This window comes from Anomalospiza imberbis, unplaced genomic scaffold (assembly GCF_031753505.1).
Source record: "Anomalospiza imberbis isolate Cuckoo-Finch-1a 21T00152 unplaced genomic scaffold, ASM3175350v1 scaffold_47, whole genome shotgun sequence".
Taxonomy (NCBI): domain Eukaryota; kingdom Metazoa; phylum Chordata; class Aves; order Passeriformes; family Viduidae; genus Anomalospiza; species Anomalospiza imberbis.
Window position 1 is genome coordinate 834,555 of NW_027100078.1, and position 27,814 is coordinate 862,368.

The 27,814-nt window shown below is 52.7% G+C and overlaps 1 protein-coding gene and 1 pseudogene across 1 annotated transcript; one reads left to right on the forward strand and one right to left on the reverse strand.

Annotated features, from left to right (window-relative positions):
• The window catches only part of LOC137466906 (zinc finger protein 850-like), an 807,951-nt pseudogene extending 780,376 nt beyond the window's left edge, over positions 1-27,575 (reverse strand).
• Positions 24,540-25,620, forward strand: LOC137466922 (zinc finger protein 664-like). Its single transcript, XM_068178525.1, has 2 exons — positions 24,540-24,679; positions 24,866-25,620. The coding sequence occupies exons 1-2, from the start codon at positions 24,568-24,570 to the stop codon at positions 25,618-25,620; spliced, it is 867 nt and encodes a 288-aa protein (XP_068034626.1). The 5' UTR covers positions 24,540-24,567.
• Positions 27,576-27,814: the final 239 nt, after the last annotated feature.

Consider the following 27,814-nt stretch of genomic DNA (forward strand, 5'->3'; position numbering starts at 1 on the left):
TGCAGTGTCCATGGCCACGGCCCCTTGCAGTGGCCCAGTGCAGCTTGGGCTGATGATCCACCCTCACAGCTGGCCCAGGGCAGGTCTGCAGTGGTTTTGGTGGCACCTTGGGCTGGCACACCCCTGAGGAGTGTGTCTGTTTTCCTGGGGAAACTCGGGAGTTTTAGATTGCTTCAAAAATAGACTAAGGGAAAGCCCCTCTTAGGCTGGGTGCAGCCAGCTCTGCAAGCACAGCAGGTCCCAGGTGAGCGAGGACAGACAGGATGGGCTTGGGCAATGTGGAGCAAGGCTGTCCACACTGGGCCAGAGCTCAAGGCACAGCTGCTGACATCTGGCTCAAGGGTGCAGTGATAGAGAAAACAAGGACTGAATCTGGGAACTCGGGGTGGGATTTATGGAAACGGGTAAATTGTAATTGGCATTTAGCGACTGTATATGAACAACACACTGACATGTCCACGTCAGGTTAGGAGTTATCCCATGTTAGACCTCAGGCCTGAATAAATGATATCCTCTGAAATAGCAAATGAGTGTTAAGGAGCCTCATTCTGAAATTTCAGAGATTTGGTGGCAGCGGGGCCTCACAGAACCAAGAAGTCAGCTGTGACACTGAGCAAACTCATGGAACAAAGGGTCCATGGTGACACAGCAGAACCCCATGGAACCAAAATCCATTTTGGCACACTGGGGCCACACTGAACCAATGGTCCATTGTGATACTGCGGATCCAAGGAGACCTTTGTGACACTGAGAAACCTCTTGGAACCAAGGGGCCATTCTGACACAGCAAGGCCTCGTGGAGCCATGGGTCCATGGTGACACTGTGAATCCAAGGAGACCATTGTGACTGAAGAACCTCATGGAACCAAGAGTCCATTGTTCCACTGTGGATCCTGTGGAACCAAGGGGAGCACAGTGACATTGCGGGGCCTCATGGAACAATGGAGACTCTTCTGACACTTTGGACCCACTGGAACCAAGGGACCATTACAGCATGGCAGGGCCTCGTGGAATCAAGGGGACTACAGTGAACACTGTGGGTGTCCATGGGATGAAGGGGCCATTCTGACACCGTGGAACCAAGGATGCCATTGTGACACTATGGGGCATCATGGAACCACAGGTCCACTGTGACACAGCAGGGCCTCAGGGAACCTTGGAGGCCATTTTGACACTTTGAGGCCTTGTGACACCAAGGAGGCATTGTGGCACTCCAGAGCCCTGTGCAGCCAAGGGGACCATAGTGACTCTGTGGGGCTCAGTGAAACCAATGGTCTGTTGTGACACTGCAAGGCCTTATGGCATCATGGAGACCATTGTGACACTACAGGCCCCATGGATCCAAGGGGCCATTGTGACACTACAGGCCCCATGGATCCAAGGAGCCATTGTGACACTACAGGCCCCATGGATCCAAGGGGCCATTGTGACACTACAGGCCCCATGGATCCAAGGAGCCATTGTGACACTACAGGCCCTATGGATCCAAGGAGCCCTTGTGACACTACAGGCCCCATGGATCCAAGGAGCCATTGTGACACTATGGAGTCTTGGCAGGCCAAGGGGCACTTGTCACACTGTGTGGCACCATGGAACCAAGGGGTCCATTGTGACACTTCAGGGCCCCATGGAACTAAGGATCCATGGAACAGTGCAGGACTCCATGGAACCAAAGGTCCACTGTGACATTGCGGGGCCTCATGGAAGCCTGGAGGCCATGGTGACACTTTGAGGCCTCGTTGAATCAAGGGCCTCTGCAGGGCCTCATGGAACCAAGGAGACCCTTCTGACACTGGGAGTCCCCATGGAACCAAGGGTCCATTGTGATACTGCGGCATCAAGGACACCCCTGTGACACTGCAAGGCCTCATGGAAGCAAGGGCTTGGCCTCCCAGGGGCTACCTGACAGGTCCAGCTGATCTTGGAATGTTGAGGGCTGCCTCTCATCAGTCCCTGGAGAACTGGAGCTCTGTGCTTTCCTTCCTATGGAAAAGAACCATCCGTCTTTCCAGGTGCCCACAGCCAAAACTGATACTCCTCCTGAAAAATTCCCTATATGCAAGGGTTCTCCCAGACGAAAGCTGGCAGGACAGACACCTCTGGTTGGCCTGGTCCTCTGGTGGTCACCTCTCATCTCAAGGAAGTCCTGAGGAAAGTATTTGAGCAGGTTTGACTGCTGGAACATCAATGAGTCTCTCATCCTCTAAAAAACTCAGATGCTCTTCTGATCATATGTGTCTTTTCTTTCTCATTGTGTCTTATGCATGAAATACTATTTTCAGCTAAAAAATATTATTCTTCTCCGTCTACCAGTGTTTGCTGACACAAAACAGCTCGTCTACATATGGATCCAGGTCACCTGTATAAGCAAACACAATAAAGAATCCAGCAAGAATTATTTGTCTCTGCTCCCATCTGTCACGTCTCCTCTGGAGCTGGAGGTGCAGCCCCAGCACTCGGGAGGGCACAGGGGCTCACCAGCTCAGCTCCCACACAGAGAACTTGCAGACCCTGGGCTGCTCTCCTTGGCCCCTGCACGCTCAGCCAGGCTGAGATGGACACTGATGGTTTCTGTGCCGGGCTCTCTGAGCCCAGCCCAGCTCCCTGCAAGCTCTGCCAGCTGCCCTGAGCTCTGTGCAGCACCAAGGGCCTCTCCCCAGCACAGCCCAGCCGGCTCTGGCCCCACAGTTCTGCTCAGCCCAGGCTGCTCTGGCCACTGGCCCCACGGCCTCAGCCCCTGGCCAGGGTACAGCAGCAGCTGCAGCTCAGCCAGGACTCAGCCCCAGCCATGGGGGAAGGGGCTTGGCCAAGGCCAAAGGAGGCTCCCTGGCTGCCCTGCTCCCCTCGGGCTGAGGTGCTGAGAGCTCTGCAGCCCCTGCTGCCATCCCATCTGCCCAGGCCAGCACAAGAGCCCCGGCCTTGGGGCCCTCCAGAGCTGCTCCTGCTCCAGGCCCAGGGCCCATCCCAGAGCTGGGGCAGCCACAAAGCTGTGCCCATTGCTGGTCATTGCTGCTCTGATGGGGATGGATCCTCAGCCAATTGGAGATTGGTGATGAATTTTACTTCTCCAGAGGCCTCTTCTTTCTTGAGCTCTTCAGTTCAGGAATTCAGTGATTTGTTTAAAACTCCCAAACAAAAAATGCTGCTGGGAATTATGGTAGCTTTCAATTCTTCTGTGGCTAATTATACTGATTTCAAAAGTGTATTCAAAGTGAATAGACTATATGGAAATAGTTTGCCCTGATTTCTTTTCCTGTTTATAGATTGCTATCAGCAATGTCCAATTGATATTGACCCCCAGCACCTCCTAATGCAGTCTGAACAGATGTGAAAATCAAGACCCTTCATGGCTGACAATCAATAACACTTTGTCCCCAACCCCTCCCCACCATTTCCCTCATCCAACCCCTGGCACTCAGAGCAGCTGAGGAATGGAGTCACACCCAGGGGTGTCCCCAGGGCTCAGGATTGGGGCCAGGTCAGTGAAATCTCTTTATTGCTGATCTGGACGAGGCCATCGAGGGCACCCTCAGTCAGTTCCCAGGTGAGCCCAAGTTGGGTGGGAGTGTGGCTGTGCTGGAGGGCAGAAGCTCTGCAGAGGGATCTGGACAGGCTGGAGCCATGGGCCCAGGACAATTGGATGAGGTTCACCAAGGCCAAGGGCCGGGTCCTGCCCTGGGCTCACAACCACCCCAAATCCCTGGCTGTGCCCTGCCCCTGATCCCCACAGCCTGTCCTGTTTCCTTCATCCCTGCATTGCCAGGGACTTTCTGGGACAAGGGAGCTCTGCTCTGGGGATGGAGGGAGGTCCAAGCGCCACCACTGGAGTGGGAACCACAACTCATCAGGTTTGTGTCCTTTGGGGATCAGGAACTGGTGAGACTCAGAGGCACAGAAAGTTTCTCTTCATGGCCAAGAGACCATGGTTGAACAGGACACAATTTAATAACAATCACACTCATCCCTGAGCTATGTGCAATGTCCCAGCAGTGTCTGATGAGTCCACCATCCACAAGTGATTTCCATATTAAAATTAATTTTAGACAAATGTAGTTCTGTGATAGCTAATAAACACAATTAATTTCTTGTATCAGGATGCTCATCCTGGAGTGGGGGCAAAACAGCTCAAACAATTCCTGATTTGCAAAGCTGTCAGTGGTGGATGGAGAAGGGAGGTCAGGCTACTTTTGGTGTTGAGGAAATGCTGAAACCAGCTTGACTCATTTCATCTCCTCCTGGCCTGGCTGATCTCCCCTCTTTCCCCTTCCACCCATTGGCTTCTGTCTCCCACCAGGCCCCCGGTGAAGAGCCTGGCCCTTTGTTCTCCCTCCCCTCCTCGCTGGCACTGCCAGGCTGGGATGAGGAGCCCCTCAGCCTTCCCTGCTCCGGGCTGGACAAGCCCAGCTCCCTCAGCCTCTGCTCACAGCCCAAGGGCTCCAGCCCCACCTTGGAGGCCCTTCCCTAACCCTGCTCCAGCTGCCAGACATCTTTCCTGCCCTGGGGAACCCAACCCAGGCCACAGGGACCTGGATAATCCACGTCCTTGATGTCCTGGTCACAAAGCCCTGGCCCCTTTTCCCGATGTCAGGCTCTGGGGTGGATCCTGTGGAACATCCTTTGGTGGAGGCTGTGGCTCCAGGTGGACCGGGGGGATACCAGGGGACAGGGACCCCGCTGGGCATGAACAGCATTGGACTTGTTGGGAGAAACTGTGAGGGGGAGCTGGGGCGGAGTGACCAACCGAGTGACCTCACACAGCCCTCCTGGGATGTCACACAGCCCCTCTGTGATGTCACAGACTGCTCTGGGATGTCACAGAGGCAGTTTATCTCATAGCTGCTCAATGACCTCACATAACCTACTCTGTGATGTCATAGCCCACTCTGTGACCTCATGTTACCAGATGATAAATTGTCTCCACCAGGTGAGCTGACACCTGGAGCTTGTTTTCCAAAACCCCAGGCCTATGGAAACCACACAATGCCCATTGTGTCAGAAGGGGAACTGGAAGTTCACCAGCCTCAGTGTCCTGCCAGCTCAGCCAGGCCCATGGGAACATTGGGGTCCACGACCACCAGGGACCACCAGAGAGACCCCCAGGACAGAAGAGAGCATGGGTAAAGGGGAGGGGAAATATGTCAATGATTCTGGGGAAATGATTATCAGATGTGTGTTTGGTCCAGGACAATCAGTGAATATGTGTGCAAAATACAGAATATGAACAGAAACTTTCCTGTACTCAGCATGCTCGGCTTTGGGAGGAGCTATCCCCCGTGCACCCGGCTGAATAAAGAATGCTGCTTCTTAATGCTGCATTGGTGTGAAGGAGTTTTCTGTTTTACCGAATTTTTGGTAACACTCCCACGCCCAAGGAAAGCTCTGTCTCCTGCTGCTCACAAACAGAGAAGGGCTGGTGGCAGATGTGGGGGTCGTTGGCTGCCTGGGGTACAGTGACCATGAAATAATCAAGTTTTCAATGTTCTGTGAAAGAAGGAGGGGCAGCAACAAAACTTCCACACTGAAATTAGGAAGGGCAGACTTTGGCCTATTTAGGATGCAGATTTGGGGAGCACCGAATCAGGTACTGATTTTTTAAAGGGAAACAGCCCTTAAAAACAAAGGGGTCCAGGGAGGATGGACACATTTCAAGAAAGTAATCTTAAGGGGGAAGGAGCAGCCTGTGCCAGTGTGGCCAAAGATGAGCTGGTGAGGAAAATGACTGCCCTGGCTGCCCGTGGAGCTTTTGTGGGAAGTCAGGGGAAAAAAGGACCGGCAACTCAGGAAGTGTTTAAGGATGTTGTTAGGTCATGCAGAAAGACAAGTTGACAGGTGAAAGCTCAATTAGAACTCAACCTGGCAGCTTGTGTAAAAAGAATAAAAAAAGTTTTTATAAAAAATTTTATAGCAAAAGGAGGAGGAAGGAGAAGTTCTACTTTTTATTGGATGCAGTGGAGAATATAGCAACTAAAGATAAGGAAAAGGCCGAGCAACTTAACATCTTGTTTGACTCAATTTTCAATATAACGACAGGTTGTCCTCGGGACAAGAGTTCTCCTGAGCTGGTAGATGGGCACAGGGAGCAGAACAGCCCCCTGTAATCCAGGAGGAAGCAGCTGGTGACCTGCTGGGCCACTCAGATGCTCACAGGTGTATGGGATCAGATGGGATCCATCCTAGGGGGATGAGGGAGCTGGTGGATGAGCTCCCCAAGCTGCTCTCCATCATTTACCATCAGTCCTGGCTCAGCAGGGAGGTCCCAGAGCACTGGAGGTGCCAGTGTGACCCCATCCCCAAGAATGGCTGGGAGGAGGATCTGGGGAACTCCAGGCCTGTCAGCCTGACCTCGGTGCCTGGCAAGGTTCTGGAACAGATCACCCTGAGTGCCATCACAGGGCACCCACAGGATGGCTGAGGGGTCAGAGCCAGCCAGCGTGGATTTCAATATCTGCATGGATGATCTGCATGAGTGGACAGAGTCCAGCATCAGCAAATTTGCAGACACCAAGCTAGATGTGAGTGTGGATCTGCTGGAGGGCAGGAGGGCTCTGCGGGGGGACCTGGACAGGCTGGATCCAGGGCCCAAATCCAACAAAATGAGGTTTAACAAGTCCAAGTGCTGGGTCCTGCACTTTGGCCACAACAACCCCTACAGCGCTACAGGCTGGGGACAGAGGGGCTGGACAGCAGCCAGGCAGAAAGGGACCTGCAGGGATTGATGGACAGCAGGCTGGACATGAGCCAGCAGTGTGCCCAGGTGGCCAAGAAGGCCAATGGCTCCTGGCCTGGATCCGGAATGGTGTGGCCAGCAGGAGCAGGGCAGTGATTCTTCCCCTGTGCTCAGCACAGGTTGGACAGCACCTCGAGTGCTGTGTCCAGTTCTGGGTCCCCCAATTTAGGAAGGACCTGGAGGGGCTGGAGCATGTCTAGAGAAGGGCAACAAGGCTGGTGAGGGGTCAGGAGCACAAGTCCTGTGAGGAGCAGCTGAGGGAGCTGGGGTTGTTTATCCTGGAGAAGGGGAGGTTCAGGGGACACAAGGCAGTGTCAGGGCACAGGTTGGACTTGATGATCTCCAAGGTCTTTTCCAGCCTTGCTGATTCTGGGATTCTCTGAAACCACCCTGGGAGCAGTTGCAGGGGGGGCCCTGGGCCTCCTCTTCAGAAGCTCCAGCAGCCCAGGTCCCTCAGCTTCTCCTCACAGCCCCAAAGCCCATCCTGTCAGTCCTGCAGAGCCTCTGCAGCCCCTCCCCACTGCCCAGAACAGGGAGCCCCACAGCCAGACACAGCAGCCCAGATGTGCCCCCCTGGCCTGGGCTGCCTCTGGCAAGGGAGCAGCACGAGGCACTGCAGGAGCCTGCAGACAATTCCTGCAGCACTTGTGGGATGATCCTGCTCCCCAAGGGACGTTCCCATGGTGCCAAGTCAGGTACTGGAATGGGGAGCGGGGACAGAGAGGAAAGGGCAAACAGGGATGGGCTGTTTGCAGGGGAGGGAACAGGGGTGGGCAATGGGAAGAAATTTGTAGCAAGAAGAGTAAAGAAAGCAAAGGTGAAGCCAAGGAAATGCTCAGGGCAGTTTGGGGGTGGCTGCCAGGCAGCCCTGGCTCTGAGCAACAGCGTCTGCAGTGGCACAGGAAACTCCCAGCTGATGGGAACAAACTTTCTGGCTGACTGCAGAGGTCAGGACAAAGCTGAGTGGTTTCCCTGGTGTTCCCCAGCCCTTCCTGGCCCAGGGGCTGATGGCATTTGTGCTCCCTCAGGTTCATGTCCCCACAGCAGCAGCATGGGGGTGCTCCCGCCTGCTGTGTGCAATGCAAACAGGGGCTCCTGAGCCAGCGCTGCCGTGGCTGTGCCTGCAAGGATGCGGCACCTGTGTGAGCTGGGGGAGCGGCCAGGGCTGCAGAGGGGGGATGTTGTTGGCAACTCCATGAGGATGCTCTGGGACGCTGCCCTGGGCTGTCCAGCGCACCGGGGATGGATCAGCCCCTGCTCTGCTGCTCCTTCCCGTCTCCCCCAGGGCCCTTGCAGAGCACCAGCCATGCTGTCTGCCCCCAGCCTGCCCACGGCCAGCCTGGGGCTGCTCACGGGGGTTTTCTGTGCTGAGCATTGGCCTGGCCGTGTTCTTGAGAGAGCCTGGGCAAGGAGCCTGGAGCCCCCAGGCCCTGGCCTGAGGCGTCAGCGCTGCCCCAGCAGTGCCCATGGGCTGTCCCTGCTGCAGCCCCGGCACTGCCACCCCCAGGACTGTGCCCGGCCCCGAGAGCACTCAGGCCCTGCAGCAACACCAGGGCCACCAGGGCAGCGGGGCAGGGCCACGGGAGCAGCACTGGCAACACCAAGCACAGCCCCCCATTGACACAGTCTGTGTCCACAGGGAAGGTGGGGAGAAACAAAAGGAGAAATGGCACAAACAATGACATTTTTTTGTGGAGAATATTGAAAAAGGAAAACAAAGATAATGGACTTTCAAAATGAAACCAACAAGAAGTATCAGAGATGACTTTTATTACAAGTGATTTGCAGAAATTGGCCAGCAGTTTAATGTCCCTGAAAGCATCCAGTCATCAGTCTCCTCACTGCAGCCTTGAGCTCCTGGTTCCTCAGGCTGTAGATGAGGGGGTTCAGGGCTGGAGGCACCACCGAGTACAGAACTGACAGGACCAGATCCAGGGATGGGTATGACATGGAGGGGAGCTTCAGGTGAGCAAACATAATAGTGCTGAGGAACAAGGAGACCACGGCCAGGTGAGGGACGCAGGTGGAAAAGGCTTTGTGCCGTCCCTGCTCAGAGGGGATCCTCAGCACGGCCCTGAAGATCTGCACATAGGAGAAAACAATGAACACAAAACAACCAAATGCCAAACAGGCACTAACTGTAATAAGCCCATGTTCCCTGAGGTGGGATGTGGAGCAGGAGAGCTTGAGGATCTGTGGGATTTCACAGAAGAACTGGCTCAGGGCATTGCCATGGCACAGGGGCAGGGAAAATGTATTGGCTGTTTGCAGCAGAGCATTGAGAAAGGCACTGGCCGAGGCAGCTGCTGCCATGTGGGCACAAGCTCTGCTGCCCAGGAGGGTCCTGTAGTGCAGGGGTTTGCAGATGGACACGTAGCGGTCGTAGCACATGGTGGTAAGGAGATAAAAATCTGCTGAGATGAAGAACAGAAAGAAAAAGAGCTGTGCAGCACATCCTGTGTAGGAGATGGTGCTGGTGTCCCAGAGGGAATTGTGCATGGCTTTGGGGACAGTGGTGCAGATGGAGCCCAGGTCGCTGAGGGCCAGGTTGAGCAGGAAGAAGAACATGGGTGTGTGCAGGTGGTGGCCGCAGGCTACGGCGCTGATGATGAGGCCGTAGCCCAGGAGGGCAGCCAGGGAGATGCCCAGGAAGAGGCAGAAGTGCAGGAGCTGCAGCTGCCGCGTGTCTGCCAGTGCCAGCAGGAGGAAGTGGCTGATGGAGCTGCTGTTGGACATTGGCTGTGGTTGCACATGGGGACCTGTTCATGGAGAAAGGACAGTGAAGAGTTAGAGGAGATATCTGTAACCAAAATCAAAGCCATTTCCCCATCTCAATGCCCTGGAACACACATAGACAGCCTTTTGTGTTCAAGAGTTCTGGGGTTTTCTTCATAAGCTCCCCCCATGTCTCTCCAGGTATTCTTGGATATCAGAAACCCTCAGCATTTCTGCTGCTCTCAGGGAGAACAGATCAAGTTCTATGAGGCAATGTGAGTAGAGGAGAGTAAGGGGAGATGGTCTGTCATTCTGACCTGTTCAGAGTTTCTCTGGGCTTTAACCTTTCTCAGGTAGAGGGTGATCACCTTGCCACACTTCTCCTAAAATGTCACCAAGCACTGATGAGAGCAGATGGATCCACCACAGCCCAGCTCCACATTTGTAGCCAAGGACTCACGTTGCTCATTTCATCAAGCCAACAGCATTTTCAGTGTCAGAACACCTCTGCCTTTCCCCATCAATCTTGTAACTCAGAGATGCTCTAGGACAGATTTGAATCTTGTATTGATGCTCCCAGCTTGGACCGAAATCTCAGGGAATCTTCCAAGTGTCCTTCTGATGGCACTGGATGCAGGGAGATGCAGCTCCTTCCCTGGCTGCACTGACAGCATTGCCCAGAGCCGGGCACTGGGGACAGCTGTGTCACCCAGAGCCAGCTGTGCCCCCTCCCAGAGCCCCCAGTGCCAGGCAGCTGCTCCCAGCCCTGTGCTCTGCAGAGGGAACTGGGCCCGGGGCTGCAGAGCTGCCCCACGGCTCTGCTGCAGCTCTGCCTGCACAGGAGGGGCTGCACGCCTTGGAGCCCCGGCCCTGAGGGCAGAGGCTTGGCTGGGGAGACAGGAGGGAGGGGGCTTGTTCAGAGGGAGGGGCTGCACTGGAGGGGATCCTCTGGCCATCTCTAAACTCTCCCTGTCACAACATTTGCTGGGTTTGCTTTCTCTCCTTCCCTGATCTTCTCTCTGCTTCCTGGGGATTTTCCTCCTGCAGGTGTTTCCCTGTGCCTGATCTCTCCCTGACAGCACTCAAGACCCCAAATCTCTGTGTACTCTCCTTGGCCTGACAGAACCCTGCCTGTTTGCAGGGCACTGGCTGGGGGCAGGTTCTGTTTGCAGCTTGGAGAAAGGACAGCTCAGACTGAGCCTGATGGCTCCAGCAGAGGTGATGCTGATGCTGTCCATGGGCAGAGTGTCTGCAAGCACATTAGGGATCTACTGTGACCCTATTGATCACTTAAAGTAACAGTTCAGATGTCTCATGCACTAGTCAAAATTCATAATCAATAATTCATATTAATCCTTTAATATTTATTTTTCCATCCCTGCCATTCTCCAGTAGTAAGAAACTGGATACAAACTCTTTGGAGATTTCCTCATTTTTGTCAAAATCCTTCTTTTGGAAACATTCTATGATTGATCAGAAGCCCTCAGCATGTCAGAGCTTCATGAGCATTTCACCTCCGCTGCACCAGAAATACTCAGAGTTGTACTCACAGGGTCTGTGGGCATTGGGATGTTCCAGCTGTAGGAGATCACTCCAGGAGCTGCAGCTGCATTGTCCTGCAGCCAGAGGTTCCTGTGCCAAGGGCTGCCAGGGATTCTGCCCCAGGCACTTCTCAGCACCTTCCCAGCCCTGACTGATGGAAGCTCTCTGTGCCTCTGTGCTGTGCCCGGGCTGGCTGCAGGCAGTGCCCCAGCCCTGCTGGGCTGGGAGAAGAGCTGCTCATCCAGAGAAATGTGCTTTTGAAGCTCTCCTTGCTTACCAGGATCACCCTCTGTGCCAGGAGCCCGGCCCAGCTCAGCAGCACAGACACAGCACAAGGACTTTAATGACCCTCTGGGGCTTTGTGCTCAGGCCCTGAACATCAGGCCCTGAGAGGGAGCTGCAGAAACCTCTCCAGAGCTCCAAGTCAGAATCCAGCTCCAAAGTTTCTTTGACTTTTAATGGGTCCCACTGAGGGACACGACTGAGAAAGTGTCCCCAGGCCCCAGGCAGAGCAGAGAACTGGAGGCACTGATGACAGGTGGGGACAAAGAGAAGCCAAGTCTTGGTGCCCTGGGGCACAGCAGGCTCTGTGCCACCAAGGGCTGTCAGGAGACACCTTGTCCTGAGGCACTGGGGCCTCCTGGCACAGCCCCAGCCAGGCTGGGCACTGTCAGCCCCTTGTCCTGCCCTCACATCCCCCCCTAGCCCACATCCCAGTGGCCTCAAGGATCTGCTGGAAGGAGTCCCTGGGGAGCCTTGCTCAGGAATGGCCCTGGGGGCTCCTTCATGCTCCCAGGGACTGCAGGTTTTTCAAAGCACTTTGGCTTTGGCTTTTGCCTTGGAGTCTCTGAGAGCTTTGTGTTCCAATCATGGCCCCAATTATCTGCTTTAACGAGTCCCTTGAGAGCTTTGTGCTGACACTCAGTGGGGCTCATTAATGCTTTGAGATACTCAACTTTTTTAAGGTACTTTGGGTTTTCCTTTCCACACTGAGAGGTTTTTGTGCTGTTTTGAGTCTCTGAGAGGTTTTTGTGCAATCCTGTCCTTCAATTCTCTCCTCCAAGGAGTCCATGAGGAGCCTGTGTCTGGGATGGACCTCAGTGGGTCCCATTAATGGCTCAAGAAACTTTGGGTTTTTACTCTGACTTAGACTCCTGGAAAGGTTTGTGCAATCTCCTCTCAGGGCCTGAGGTTCCAGGGCTCAGCTCCAAATGCACCATGGGGCTCATTAGGATCAAGCCAGTCCTGACAAACCATGGCTCTGCCTTGATTTCCCTCTGGTCTGGTTAGGAAGGTTTCCTGCTGCAGTTATGGGGAATTATTTCAAAAACCTTCTAAGAAATATGCATTTCTATTTTAAAGAGTGCATTTTATTACTGTTCTCCTTAGGGAAGAGGTGATTGCAGCATTTTGTGATGGATACTGACCCAGGGACTCTCCTGAGGAGGTCTTGCCTGATCAGAGAAGCTGTGCCTTGAGATCTCACCCAGTGTGGACAACCTTGCTCAACATTCCCCAACCCCATCCTGTCTCTTCTCACTCACCTGGGGCCTGCTTTGCTCAGAGAACTGGCTGCACTCTGGCAAAGAGGGTCATATATATATGTATAAATAAATATTGTAATACTGGCTTTTTGAAAATATTGAAATGGATGCTATATGTATAATGTTAAAATAATTTTGCTATAAAGATATAGGTTTTTTTGTGCTTATAAGTAAACATAGTGGTGAAATAGCTGATATAATCATGCTTGTGGTAATGGAACTGCCTGCTTGTCTGGGATAGCATCCAGTGAACATATGATGGAGACCCCTGCTGCTGACATGCCAGTTATCAGCACCCACTGTCTGTAGAAAATATGGACCAAAGCCCAAACTGGAGGTGATACAAGAACAGACTAAAACCACAGCCAGGAAATGTGCGTGCTCTAAAAAGGCAGACCCAAGGAGGAGACGTGCTAAATAGTTCTGGAACATGTAAACTAGTTTGGGGAGAAGTTTAAATATGCATCATTGTTTATGGATATGCAGCAGGCTGATGCAATAGAAAGGGTATGTAAAGGGCGTCTCTGAAATAGCAGGGGTGCTCTTGGCAGAATGTCAAACACCTGGCCATAAATCTTTGCTTTATTACCTTTGTCTCCTATTGTCATTTATTAAACTTCTAAATTTTACCAGGAGACTGAACCTCATTTTTCACATCCTTATTCAGTCTTCTGTTGTATTTTGATAAGCTTTTAATAAACCTTCTAAATTTTTAAAAGTCAGCAGCATTTCTCACATCTTTAAACTGAACCAGAGTGGGTTAAACTTGTTACAAGGAGAAAATATTTTACAATGAGAATGGCAAAAAACTGCAGCTGTTTTTCCAGAGAAGTGAATTTCCCATCCCAGGAATGCTCCAAAAGCAGGAGCCTTGTGCAACCTGACCCAGTGAAACCCTCTCATCCCCAAGGACATAATTCCTGTTGTGTGGGTTCTCTGATGTGCTGGGTGCCCTCACAATGCTTCTGGCCAGAATGTCTGCTGAGGGCAGCCAGGCTGCTGCAGGGGCTGTGACCTCACAGCCATCACCATTCCAGTGCTGGTACAAGGGGTTCCTGGCTGGGTAATAATTGACACAGACTCCATGCATTCACAGAAGGCTGATTATTTTCTTTTAGTAAGAAACCCCTACCTTTTATACCCTAGTTCACTACAAGTGGACCTAATTGGTCCTTTAATTAAAACACCATCACCATTGGCTAATTAAGAAACCACCCTTTGGTAAACAAATCTCCATAACACATTCCACATGTTCACAACACCAGGTGCAGCAACTTAAGATAAGAATTGTTTCTCATTCTTTTCTCTGATCTTCTCACAGCCTTTCCCGGAACCATGTCTGGGAAAGTTGTCTGTTTCTCTCTGTGGCCAGAGAGCTGCTGCCACAAACCAGCCCCGTCCCCTGGGCCTGGCTCTCCCCTTTCCTCTGCCCCTTCCTTGTCTCTGCTGGCAGGAAGAGTTTTGTCATTAATGTCCTGTCCCCAAGGTGCTGGGGCCAATGGCTTCCCCGTCAGGCTCCTGGAGCAGAAGTGGCTTTCCAGAGACCAGCCAGAAATGAGCCCTGAGGCAGCAGCTCTGCAGTGCTGGCCACCAGGCCGGCTTGCCAAGGGAGGCTTCTGGCCATGCCCTGCAAGCAGCTGCTGCTGCCAAGGCGCCTTTGGTGCCTCAGGCTCTCCCTGGCACAGCTCCCAGCACGGCACTCTGCCCTTGTGCCCGAGGCCTTCCCTGTGCTGGGGCTGGCCTGGGGCTTTTCCTGCAGCGGGACCTGCCCTGCTCCTGGCACAGGAAAGGCAGTTCCTGCTGGAGCAGGAGGCTCTGCCTGCAATGGGCTCAAACCACTCCAGCAAGGCCCTGGTGACGTCAAAATTGGTTCCCAGAGCACTACATTCTAATAATTGTTATAGCTTCTATACTGTGGAGTAGATAAGTCTGATAAGGATCTTTCTTCTAATCATGATCAGAAACAATCAGAGCTCTATTTATATAAATATATCTAGCATTCCATCGTTAATCCTGTGGGATAAATTGCATTAAGGTTCAATTCCACCTGTCCAATCTTTTACACCTTTGATAAAGTTTGGAGGTGGGATTGGATCCAGCTGCTCCCAGTCTCCTTTCTTAGAAGGAATTCTAGAAGTCTTGGAGTGCTGCAGGGGTTTCAGGATCCATGGTGGCTGTTGGGGGACATTTCTCCACCTCATGACTCAGCAGGAGTTTCTCCAGTAAGGAAATAAAGCTTTTGCCTGAAGCTCCCACTCTGCCCATGACAGGAACCCCTGTGAGTGCCCATGACATCCCGGCTCTTTGGCAGCCTGGGGACTCCTGGGATGTCACCGTGGAGGCCCCCTGAGTGCCTGTAACAGATCGGTGCCTTTGCAGCCAAATGACCCCTGGGATGTCACCATGGGATGGCTGTGACTACCTGTGACCATCTGGACCTTTACCATCCCCAGAAACCCCTGGGAGGTTTCCATGGAGCCCCTGTCTCTGCCTGGGACATTCCAGCTCTTGAGCAGCCTGGAGACTCTTGGAAAGTCCCCATGGAACCCCTCTGAGTGCCTGTGACAAATCTGATCCTTAGCAGGCAACCATCACCAGGAACCCCTGTTGCTGTGGTCAGTTTCCATGGCAACCACCACCAGGAACCCCTGTTACTATGGTCAGTTTCCATGGCAACCATCACCAGCCCCTGTTGCTATACTCTGTTTCGATGGCAACCATCACCAGCCCTTGTTGCTATGGTCTGTCCCTGGGCAGCTCCATGGAGACCCCATGCCAGGGGTGGTTGCCATGGACACCAGCTCAGGCCTGGAGCCAGAGCCCGTTGCCATGGCAACCATTGGCAGTCCCATCCCCAGGGCCATGGGATCCCAGAAGCACAGAACTGGCTGAGCTGGGAGGGACTCATCAGGATCCTCGAGTCCAACTGCTGGCCCTGCACATGACACCCCAACAATGCCAGCCTGGGCCTGGCAGCGGTGTCCAAACACTGCTGGAGCTCAGAGAGCCCTGGAGCTGTGACCCTTCCCTGGGGAGCCTGGGCAGTGCCCCAGCATCCTCTGGGCAAAAACCTTTTCCTGAGATCCAACCTCAGCCTGCCCCGTCTCAGCTGCAGCCGTTCCCTCCAGTCCTGTCCCTGGGCACCAGAGTGAAGAGGTTCCCACAGCCCCAGCCAGGGACCCGCTCCCAAGGCTGTTGCCATGGCCACCAGGGCTGGGACCAGCTGGGATGCTCGGTTTCCAAGGGCTGGGGTTCAGGAATGGGATTCCCCAATTTCCTGCTTCTGCTAAAACCGCACTGCCCCTCGCTGCCCTCCTGCCTCCAATGGAAAGCACAAAAGGCAAAGATCCCGGGCTGGGAGGAGAACAATTTACTGGGAACAGCAACGAGACAAGGAACAAAAAAGGACCAGAAACAATATTGATAACAGAAGGGATAAGAAAAACTATTTACAGGAAAAACTACATCACAACTGACTGGCTCTTCCTGGCCATGTATTTCCTTTTGTCTGGAAAGGACACCCTTCTCCTCGGGGACTGAGAGAGTCCCTTTCCTGCCCCTGGAAATGACCTGAGGTGGGAGTGAATGTAATGACAGGGCCATGGCAAGACCCTCATGTTCTTTGATCCCACACCATGTCATTGGCAGGGGCAGGAAAAGATCTCTTCCGAGCATGCATCACAGGGAACATGGATCACCAGAGCTCTTCCCAACATGCGTTCTCCCATGGGGGATGGAGCTGGAGCAGTGCACAAAGCTCTTCCTGGAGCTAAGGCATTTGCAGGGCTTCCCTTGCTGGTGTCTCCGTTGGTGTCTGGTCAAGTGAGAGCTCCTGGAGAAGTTCTTCCCACACTGGGGACACGTGTAGGGCCTCTCCCTGGTGTGGATGTGCTGGTGCCTGATGAGGTGGGAGTTTTGCTTGAAGCCCTTCCTGCAGTGGAGGCAGCGGAAGGGCCTCTCCCCGGTGTGAATCCGCTGGTGCTTGAGAAGAATGGATCTGGTCTGAAAGCTCTTCTGACAGTTGGGACATTCGTAGGGCCTCTCTCCAGTGTGGATCATTTGGTGGATGATCAGTTGGGACTTCTGGCTGAAGCCCTTCCCACATTCCCCACATTTGTATGGCCTTTCTCCAGTGTGGATCCTCTGGTGGCTGATCAAGTGGGACCTCTGGCTGAAGCTCTTCCCACATTCCCCACATTTGTATGGCCTTTCTCCAGTGTGGATCCTCTGGTGGCTGATCAAGTGGGACCTTCGGCTAAAGCTCTTCCCACATTCCCCACACTCGTAAGGCCTCTCCCCAGTGTGGATCCTCTGGTGGCGGATCAAGTGGGACCTTCGGCTGAAACTCTTCCCACATTCCCCACAATCGTAGGGCCTCTCCCCAGTGTGGATGCGTTGGTGGATGATGAGGTTGGATCTGTAGCTGAAACCCTTCCCACACTCCCCACACTCATAGGGCCATTCCCCAGTGTGGATCATCTGGTGGCAGATCAGGTTGTTGCTCTTCCTGAAGCTCTTCCCACACTCCAAGCACTTATAGGGCTTCTCCCCATCATGAAGCTGCTGATGGCCCACCAGCTCCGAGCTCTGGCAGGAGCTCTGCCCACCTTCCTGGCACAGGGTGGGTCTTTCCTCCTCAGTGCACCCTGAGCTGGGTTTCCAGCTCCTCCTCCTGTGGGATCTCCTGGGCTTTTCCTCCCCGTTGGATTCCTGCGCCATGAAGCCGCTCAAAGCAGCCTCTGACACGAGGTTCTGCCATGGGGATTTGTCCGTCCTGGTCTCCATCTTCAGCTCCTTGTCTGGGGGAGGAAAGACAAGGAGAGGTTGGGATTTGCCTCTGTGCCCTAGGGAGGGGGAAGGATATCCCCCCAGTGCATCCCCGGCAGGACTGCGTTGGCAGCGAGGTTGTCCTGTAGTTGGGGGCCGTGCTGGGCTGAGAGATGGAGCAGGAGAGAGGGGGAAAGGGGCAGTGACTTCCTCCTCACCTGCCTGGGTTTCCAGGGGCTCCTTCCCCTTCCTCGCAGCCTTCTCCTCCATTTCGCAATGGTTTGGAGAAGGAAAATTCTGTTTTGTGAGGAAAACAAGGGATGAGCACAATGAGTTTTGTACTGGTTTGAAGGCAAACCAGGAGGAGAGTCTAAGCCAGAATTACAATTTAATAAAAAAAAATCAATATCAAGGCAATGATACAGAAACACTGGCTTAATCTGACAGAGTCAGGATTTAACCTGACACCCCGTTGGTCAGGGTGGTGGTAGCAGTCTGATGAAATGGTGGCTGCAGTCCTGTTGGAGTGATGAACGTGATTCTGTCAAAGCGGCGATCCTGTAGAAGGGATCACCTGATGGGTCTTGCTCTGAAGGTCCAGTGGTGGTTACGGAGCTCTTGTCCTCTGGGAATCCAGTAGGCAAGGTGGTCCTGGTGTTGGAAGGCTGAGATTATATCCAGGTAGGAATGCTTGGTTCCTCCCCCTGGGCGGAGCATCCCACAATGGGATGATGTAATTTTATCAGTCCTGCAGTGGCATTCAATGGCCCATTAACAGAAGATAGCCCCTGGAGGGCGTTATCAGGGCTGAGTCATGGAAGAGATAAAGAACACTGCCCCACCTGTTTATCACAGTTTATGAAGATGGTGACTGAAAACATACTTTGGGTTACATCTTACATTGCACCCTGAAACAGTGAGGCAATCCCCGCTCGGGGTGGGGGGTGAACACCACCCCCCTTTCCAAACTGGCTCAGGTCTAAAACCCCCACCCTGGGAAGGCCACACACACAGGGGACAATGTCACACTTGCCCCACCTCAGGGGAGGTCTCTGTCCCTGTCACTCCCTTGCTCTCCCCCCTTTTCTCTTTCTTCCATCTCTCCCTCTACCTCACATTTACTGTTCAATAAAATACACTTGGGATTTGGTCTCGTTAGCACCTTAATTGTGGCAGAGGCACCTCTCTAACAATTTTTTAACCAGACTGAGACATTATTTTGGTGCAGTGAGTTCAGGGCGCTGTTGTCTGACCCCAAGTGCCTTTGACAACAGCATGGTTTCCTCCTCTCAGGCGGTTATGGTTCTTTCTGGAGGAACTCTTGGAAACTTCAATGCAGGTTCTTCAGTGTGACTTTTGGGAGAACTTATGAGGAAAATGGCTGCTGTGGGTGGCCAGTGTAAAGAAAATATTTTGTTGTCCTTCCTAGAAAAGTTTGTTAAAATCACTGGAGGAAAGGGAGCAAATGATAGCAGCAAGACTGACAAGGATCATTCACCCCAAGGTGAGGAACACAAGGCTGCACGAAGTCGTACAAGAAGCCCAGCTCAAATAGCTAAATTCCCCAATAAGTCCCAAATTCACAGGCTTGGGGGCTTTGCCAAATGAGTTAGTTAGATATGATAGTTAGAGAAAGTAGCATGTACTTTTAGTATCCTCTTTTATATAGTATATTAATGCATTATAGCATAATTATAATAAAGAAATCATTCAGCCTTCTGAACTGGAGTTAGACATCTTCATTCTTCCTATTGGGTTCACCTGCATCTACAACAGCCAAATGTGAGAATCATTTTTCTCTTCATCCCTGTCACCATTGTGACAGGTAGACTGAGCTTTCCCTTCCCTTTATTAATCTGTATTGGGCCGAATTTCCACTTTTCTTTTATTGGAACCTGCCAGTAGCTGAGCTGGAGCTGTGCAGGAACCAATGAAATTTGGAATTGCCACAGAATTGCTTCTATTGTCGGTTTGTTCATGTTTGGGATTTGTTTGCATTTCCATCACAAGTGACTTGTGGGAATATCAAATATTCATCAAAGTATTTTATGCAGAGTTAAGTTTGATTTCTGCTGAGATTATTTTGTCTGGTGCCGAAGGGATGCTCCAGGGCAGTCTGTGCCTCTCGCCCTGGAGGATGCTTGGGAGGGGCTTGGGGGGGTTGTCCCTGTCCCTTTTACCCCAGGCCATTCCCCAGGGTCTGTCCCTGTCACCCAAAGCCATTCCCCAGGGGGTGTCCCTCTCTCACCTCAGACCATTCCCCATGGGGTGTCCCTGTCCCTGTCACCCCTGGCCATTCTCCAGGGGGTCTCCATTGTTCTCACCCCATGGAATGCCTGGGGGGTCTCCCTCCCTCTCACCCTGTGCCAGGAGTTGCTTGGGGCAGTCTCTGTCCCTCTCAGCCCTGGGAGTGCTCGGGGGTCTTTGTCCCCTTGCCCTGGGGGATGCTCGTGGGGTCTCCATCCCTCTGGCCTCAGGGAATGCTTGTGCAGGGCTGGGGACCAGGGGCTCTGTGTCCCTCTCACCGCTGAGGGTGCTCAGGGCGGGGGGGCTCTCCAACCTTCTCATCCCTGGGGAGGTGGGGGGTTCTCTGCCCCTCTCAGCCCTGGTGTGACCCCGCCCAAATGTCATCAGGGTCAGAGGGACAGAGACATCCCCAAACGCCCAGAAAGGCTGAACCTGGGATTTGATTTGGGATGAGGATTTAGGAAGAGGGTGGAATTGGGGCTGGGTTTGGAGTTGGGACTGAGATTTGGATTAGAGCTGGGATTGGGGTTAAGGCTAGTCATGGGATTGGCTTTAGGGCTGGGGTTGGGATTGGGTCTGAGGCTAGATAATTCTGCCTCTGGGATGAGATTAAATACAGAACTGTGAGTGTGTCTAAATGTGGAGTGAGATTGAGAGCAGGATCAGGGTCAGGTTTGGGACTGAGCGCACTCAGAGTGGAACAGGCAGGATGTCACTGCAGGATGTCCCTGGAATCGTCCCAGCCCTCCTCAGGCACCTCCAAACATGGGGGGCAGCTGGGTTCTCCAAGATCCAGGTGCTCCCACACTGCCCCTCAATACCAGGCGAGCATTCCCTGCGGGCAGCCCTGAATGTGACCCTTGGGGCTCTGGGATCAGCCTTCACATCCCTGTGGGAGCAGGTGCAGACATGATGAGAGATTTTTCCCCTGCCTCTTTCCTGAGGAAGGGTGAAGCCCAGCTGTCCTTTCCTTCTGGTGCCTTCTACTCTCCTCAGCTGAGGATGTCAAACTCCCCACGGGCAGGAAGGTCCCTATTCCCTGTTTCTTTGTGACTGCTGCGTGGAACATCCATTCAGAATGAAGAACGTTCTGACAGCCCTGCTGAATGACAGCGGGAGGAGATTTGTGAGAAAGGGAGGAAATTGTATTTTGATTGGAAATACAAGTCACAAAATTATTTCTTTCCATCCCATTCCTTTTCAGTCAGTTGCAGTTCTGTTTTCAGAGTGCCACCTTCTCAGTGTTTGTGTCCTCTTTTCTCTCCTGCCTCTCTTTGCCTGCTCTGTGTCTCTCTCAGTGTCTCCCTTGATCCAGGGCAGCTGCCACCAAAGGCCCTGCCCTGATTTCATTCCTAATCCATGAGCTACAACAACTATGGGTGAAGTTATGAAGGCTGGCAGTGAAATGTCACTGTAGGATCTTGCTCCACTTGGCTTCTGGCTCCTTGTTAAGAGCTTTGCCTTCAAGGGCAGGAACATCTTTTCCTGGCTGGGAACTGGAATTTCAGCCCCTGGGAGTGTTGCCGTGGATCCCAGAGGGGCATTCCCGAGGCTCCCAGGGTGCTGCTCCTGCCGTGGCTCCCAAGGAGCCGTGTCACATCAGGGAGAATCTCAAAATCTTGGTTATCTCAGGGGTCATTTATAGTCCTCTGTGGAAGGGGTGGACAGGCAAAAGACAATGAATGTCCATTGAAGCCACCAAAGGGGAACAGGTCATGTTATCAGCAGTGAGCAAGAGCCATTGTCTTCTTGGTCCATCGACCACACCTGGGCAAACATCTCGCATTGATCAGGCCAGCCCTCCTCCCTGTGGTAGGGGTCTGAGTCTCAGTCTTTGGGAGGGGCTTCAATCTCCATCCATCACAGTGGTCATGAGGCAGATGAGGGGTCTTCCGTGGGAGATCACCAGAGTTACCCCAGAAAGTTCATTTGGCCAAGAGGTGGGAAAATTCATGGGTTGAGCAGGTATTGTGAAGCAGGTGTAAGCACGTACAACAAGCCACTCTTTGCCAGGCCCTGCTCAAAGCAGTGGTCCGTGGTGGCACAGCAAATACACCTGCAAAAATAATCATCCACCTCTCCAAGCCAGAACTCCGATCGGGGTCTCCAGGATCTCAGTCTCTGCCATTGTGGCAAACGTGAGGCAAAAATGAGGGGAACTTGGGACCGTCTCTTACACAGGGGCGTGCATGTCCTTTGAAGGGGAACGATCCCCACTTGCTTCCAGCACGGCAATAAACACACAGTCTCTACAGCTCCGTATGGGATTTGTGGGGATCGATTTTTCATCCACGTTTCAGCAGCAGAGCTAGCAGACTAAACAGCGTATTTTACCTATGCTGGCAAGCTACTAATGATTCAAAGCAGCACATTTCACCTAAATACACATGGATTTCCACCCTGTTAAATTTACCCTGTAAAATACCCTGTTTCAACTCCCGAGCACCCCCTGGGCTGAGAGGGACAGAGACTCCCTTGAGCACTCCCCTGGCACAGGGGTGAGAGGTAGAGAGACCCTCCCAGGCATTCCCTGGGGTGAGAACGATGGAGAAATGGAGACCCCCTGGGGAATGGCCTGGGGTGAGAGGGACAGGGACACCCCTTGGGGAATGGCCTGGGGTGACAGGGACAGGGACAACCCCCCAAGCTCCTCCCAAGCATCTGCCAGGACAAGAGGCACAGAGACACCTCAAGCATCCCCTGGGCACTGGACAAAACAAACTCGGCAGAAATCAAACTTCACCCTACATAAAATGCCTTGAGGAATATTTGCTCTTCCCACATGTCACTTGTGATGGAAACGCAAACAAATCCCAAACATGAATAAACTGACAATAGTAGCAATAATGTGGCAGTTCCAAATTTCATCGTTTCCTGCACAGCTTCAGCTCTGCTGCTGGCAGGTTTTGATAAAAGTGAAAATTTGGCCCAATACAGATTATTAAAAGGAAGGGAAAGCTCTGTGTAGCTGTCACAAAGGTGACAGGGATGAAGAAAAAAATTATTCTCACATTTGGCAAAGCCCACAAGCCTGTGAATTTGGGAGTTATTTGGGAATTTAGCTACTTGAGCTGGACTTCTAGTAAAACATAAACTTTAAGGGATTTAGAGATTTTAGAGGAGCTAAGATTTTAGTTAGAGATAAGCCTTACTAGAGTTAATTAAAACAAATGAGTAGGCCTTGATAAAGTTAGGAGTTAGTAGTTAACTAATAACTGATTGCTTGTCAACACGATGTTTAGTTAGCTGGGTTTATAATGAAGAATATAGAAACAGACAAATAGCTTTTAGGAACATAAGACAGTTGTGGGCCTCCTCTGTTCTGAAACCAATTGAAGACAGGGAATGGGAGCTCTACCAAGGTTCATTTGTCATATTTGCATTGAAATATTTGCATTGAAAAGGTAGAAAGGTCAGAATGAGGAAGACTTCATTTACTTCCTCATTTTGGGACCCCTCCCCATGAAGGGACCACCGACCCATTTCAAGGAACAAACTACTTAATATTAATATTAAGCTATTAAGCATGCTTAATATTAAGCATGCTTAATAGCTTTTGAAATGATTAGCTTATGAAGTAAGGAATGGGATGTACCAAATTTATGAATATGTATTTGCATTTTGGGTATTCAATACTTGTATGGATAAAAGGACTCTGTAATTATTTGAAAGGTGCAGTGTGTATTTGAGAGCTATTCTGCACGCTGCCTGGCATTGTAATAAACATACACTTTCTAACTTTAAACGGTTAGATAGTTTTTGCCCGTCACAGTTGGATATAGGTACTTGATCAATATCCATATTTCTTTAATAAATCACTAGGACTTTTGGCAGCCTTGTGTTCCTCAGCTTGTGGTGAATGATCCTTGTCAGTCTTGCTGGCATCATTTGCTCCTTTTCCTCCAGTGATTTTAACAAACTTTTCTAGGAAGGACAACAAAATATTTTCTTTACACTGGCCACCCACAGCAGCCATTTTCCTCATAAGTTCTCCCAAAAATCGCACAGAAGAAGCTGCCTCCAGGTGCTCAAGAGTTCCTCCAGAAAGAGCCAGAACCTCCTGAGAGGAGGAAACCATGCTCTTGTCAAAGGCACTTGGGGTCAGACATCAGTGCCCTGAACTCACTGCACCAAAATAATGTCTCAATCTGGTTAATAAAATTGTTAGAGAGGTGCCTCTGCCCCAATTAAGGTGTTAACGAGACCAAATCCCAAGTGGATTTTATTGAACAGTAAATGTGAGGTAGAGAGAGAGAGATGGAAGAAAGAGAAAAGGGGGGAGAGCAAGGGAGTGACAGGGACAGAGACCTCCCCTGAGGTGGGGCAAGTGTGACATTGTCCCCTGTGTGCGTGGCCTTCCCAGGGTGGGGGTTTTAGACCTGAGCCAGTTTGGGAAAGGGGGGTGGTGTTCACCCCCCACCCCGAGCAGGGATTGCCTCACTGTTTCAGGGTGCAATGTAAGATGTAACCCAAAGTATGTTTTCAGTCACCATCTTCATAAACTGTGATAAACAGGTGGGGCAGTGTTCTTTATCTCTTCCATGGCTCAGCCCTGATAACGCCCTCCAGGGGCTATCTTCTGTTAATGGGCCATTGAGTGCCACTGCAGGACTGATAAAATTACATCATCCCATTGTGGGATGCTCCGCCCAGGGGGAGGAACCAAGCATTCCTACCTGGATATAATCTCAGCCTTCCAACACCAGGACCACCTTGCCTACTGGATTCCCAGAGGACAAGAGCTCCGTAACCACCACTGGACCTTCAGAGCAAGACCCATCAGGTGATCCCTTCTGCAGGATCACAGCTTTGACAGAATCACGATCATCACTCCAACAGGGCTGGAGCCTCCATTTCATCAGACGGCTACCACCACCCTGACCAACGGGGTGTCAGGTTAAATCCTGACTCTGTCAGATTAAGCCAGTGTTTCTGTATCATTGCCTTGATATTGATTTTTTTTATTCAATTGTCATTCTGGCTAAGACTCTCCCCTGGTTTGCCTTCAAAACCGTACAAAACTCAATGTGCTCATCCCTTGTTTTCCTCCCAAAACAGAATTTCCCATTCCCAGACCTTTGCCAGATGGAGGAGAAGGCTACGAGGAAGGGGAAGGAGCCCCTGGAAACCCAGGCAGGTGAGGAGGAAATCACTGCCCCTTTCCCCCTCTCTCCTGCTCCATCTCTCAGCCCAGCACAGCCCCTGGTTGCAGGACAACCTCTCTGCCAATGCCGTCCTGCCGGGGACGCACTGGGGGGATCTCCTTGCCCTTCCCTGTGGCACGGAGGCAAATCCCATCCTCTCCTTGTCCTTCCTCCCCCAGAGCAGGAGCTGAGGATGGAGAGCAGGGAGGACAAATCCCCACGGCAAAACCTCGTGGCAGCGGCCGTTTTGAGCGGCTCCATGGCGCAGAAACCCAACGGGGAGGAAAAGCCCTGGAGATGCCGCACGAGGAGGGGCTGCAAACGCAGATCACGGGGATCTGAGGAGGAAAGACCCACCCTGGGCCAGGCAGGTGGACAGACCTCCAGCCAGAGCTTAGAGCTGGTGGTCCATGAGCAGCCTCATGACAGGGAGAAGCCCTACGAGTGCTTGGAGTGTGGGAAGAGCTTCAGGTGGAGCTACAACCTGGTCCGTCACCAGAGGATCCACAGTGGGGAGAGGCCCTACGAGTGTGGGGAGTGTGGGAAGGGCTTCAGAGATAGGTCCGACCTGATTGTCCACCAGAGGATCCACACTGGGGAGAAGCCCTACGCGTGTGACGAGTGTGGGAAGGCCTTTAGATACAGGTCAAGCCTGATTGCCCACCTGAAGATGCACAGCGGGGAGAGGCCCTACGAGTGTCCCAAGTGTCAAAAGAGGTTTCACACCAGCTGCAGTCTCCTCAAGCATAAGCGGATTCACACCGAGGAGAGGCCCTTCCGCTGCTCCAACTGCGGGATGGGCTTCAAGCTCAACTCCCACCTTGTCAGGCACTGGCGCATCCACACTGGGGAGAGGCCCTACGAGTGTCCCCAGTGTGGGAAGAGCTTCTCCAGGAGCTCTCACTTGACCAGACACCAATGGAGGCACCGGTAAGGAAGCCCTGCGAGTGCCCCAGCTGCAGTAAGAGCTTTTTGCACTGCTCCAACTACATCCCCCATCAGAGGACCCACATTGTTCAGAGCCCTGGTGACCCACATTCCCAGTGATCCCTGCTGAGAAGACAGCTGGCTGATGGTCTCCACATCCTCCTTGATCTCTCTAGGCACCTGGATGAACACAGGGGCAGGAACATCTATCAGGACTCTGATCTATACCTGTAATTCATTGGGAAGAAGTGATTTGTTGACTATACTCCGCCCAAAATCTCACCTGCTCTGTCCAGTTAATTCTTCTGGTGGCATCAACGAAAACTGGGGTGAAAATAAAGAAACTAAACAAAGAGATCGAAAGCTGCACCCTTTACTGGGATTTGGGGGTGAATTTTGGGTTGGTTCAAGACAATACAGTTCTTGATCCAGGCCAGGAGCCATGGGCCTTCTGGGCCACCTGGGCACACTGCTGGCTCATGTCCACCCTGCTGTCCATCAGTCCCTGCAGGTCCCTTTCTGCCTGGCTGCTGTCCAGCCACTCTGTCCCCAGCCTGTAGCTCTGCAGGGGTTGTTGTCTCCAAAGTGCAGGACCTGGCACTTGGACTTGTTAAACCTCACCTTGTTGGGTTTGGGCCCTGGATCCAGCCTGTCCAGGGCCCTGTGCAGAGCCCTCCTACCCTCCAGCAGATCAGCACTCCCAGCCAACTTGGTGTCACCACAGTTCCATGAGGCCCCAGAGTGTCCCAATGGTCTCCATGGTTCCATGAGGCCTCCCACTGCCACAATGTCCCTTTGCTTCCATGGGACCCCTTGGTGTCACAAAGTCCTTGGATCCTTAGGCCTGGCAGTGTCACCATGGATCCTTGGTTCCATGAGGTCTGGCAGGGCAGCAATGCTCTCCTTGGTCCCACGGTGTCACAATGGCCTCTTGGTCCCAAGGGACACTGTTGTGGTCTGGGGTGGTGAAATAAAGAAATAAAGACCACTGAACCAAATACCTCCAACCGCCCCCATATCCTCCCAGAGGTCTCCCAGAATCCAAGATTCCCCAAAACACAAGTAAAATGTGAGGCTTTAGATGCCTTTGATGAATTTGTTGATTTTTACCCCAGATTTCTGTATTTTGAAGGGAGGAAGATAAAAGATAATTAGAGACAAAATAAAAGGAACACCAGCCACTTCCCTCTGTGTATCAGAGGAAATGTGGGTCACCAGGGCTCTGCCCAATGTGGGTCCTCTGATGGGGATGGAGCTGGAGCAGCGCACAAAGCTCTTCCCGCACTCGGGGCACTCGCAGGGCTTCCCTTACCGGTGCCTCCGCTGGTGTCGGGTAAAGAACGAGCGGTCTGAGAAGCTCTTCCCACACTGGGGACCCTCGTAGTGCCTCTCCCCGGTGTGGATGCGCCAGTGGGTGACGAGGGTAGAGTTGTGCTTGAAGCCCATCCCGCAGTGGGGGCAGCGTAACGGCCTCTCCTCGGTGTGAATCCGCTGATGCACAAGATGGGAGCTGGTGTGGAACCTCTTCCCACACTGGGGACACTCGTAGGGCCTCTCCCCAGTGTGGAACCTCTGGTGGACAATCAGGTCGGACCTGTGGCTGAAGCCCTTCCCACATTCCAAGCACTCGTAGGGCCGTTCCCCAGTGTGGATCCTCTGGTGGCAGATCAGGTTGAAACTCCTCCTGAAGCTCTTCCCACACTCTAAGCACTCGTAGGGCCTCTCCCTGTCATGAGGCTGCTAATGGACCACCAGCTCTGAGCTCTGGCTGGAGCTCTGTCCACCTTCCTGGCACAGGGTGGGTCTTTCCTCCTCAGATCCCCGTGATCTGTGTTTGCAGCCCCTCCTCGTGCGGCATCTCCAGGGCTTTTCCTCCCCGTTGGATTCCTGCGCCGTGGAGCTGCGCAAAACGGCCTCTTCCATGAGGTTCTGCTGCGGGGATTTGTCCTCCCTGCTCTCCATCCTCAGCTCCTGCTCTGGGGGAGGAAGGACAAGGAGAGGATGGGATTTGCCTCCGTGCCACAGGGAAGGGCAAGGAGATCCCCCCAGTGCGTCCCCGGCAGGACGGCACCGGCAGCAGGGCTGTCCTGCAGCCAGGGCCGTGCTGGGCTGGGAGATGGAGCAGGAGAGAGGGGGAAAGGGGCACTGACTTCCTCCTCACCTGCCTGGGTGTCCCAGGGCATCTTCCTTGCAGCCTCCTC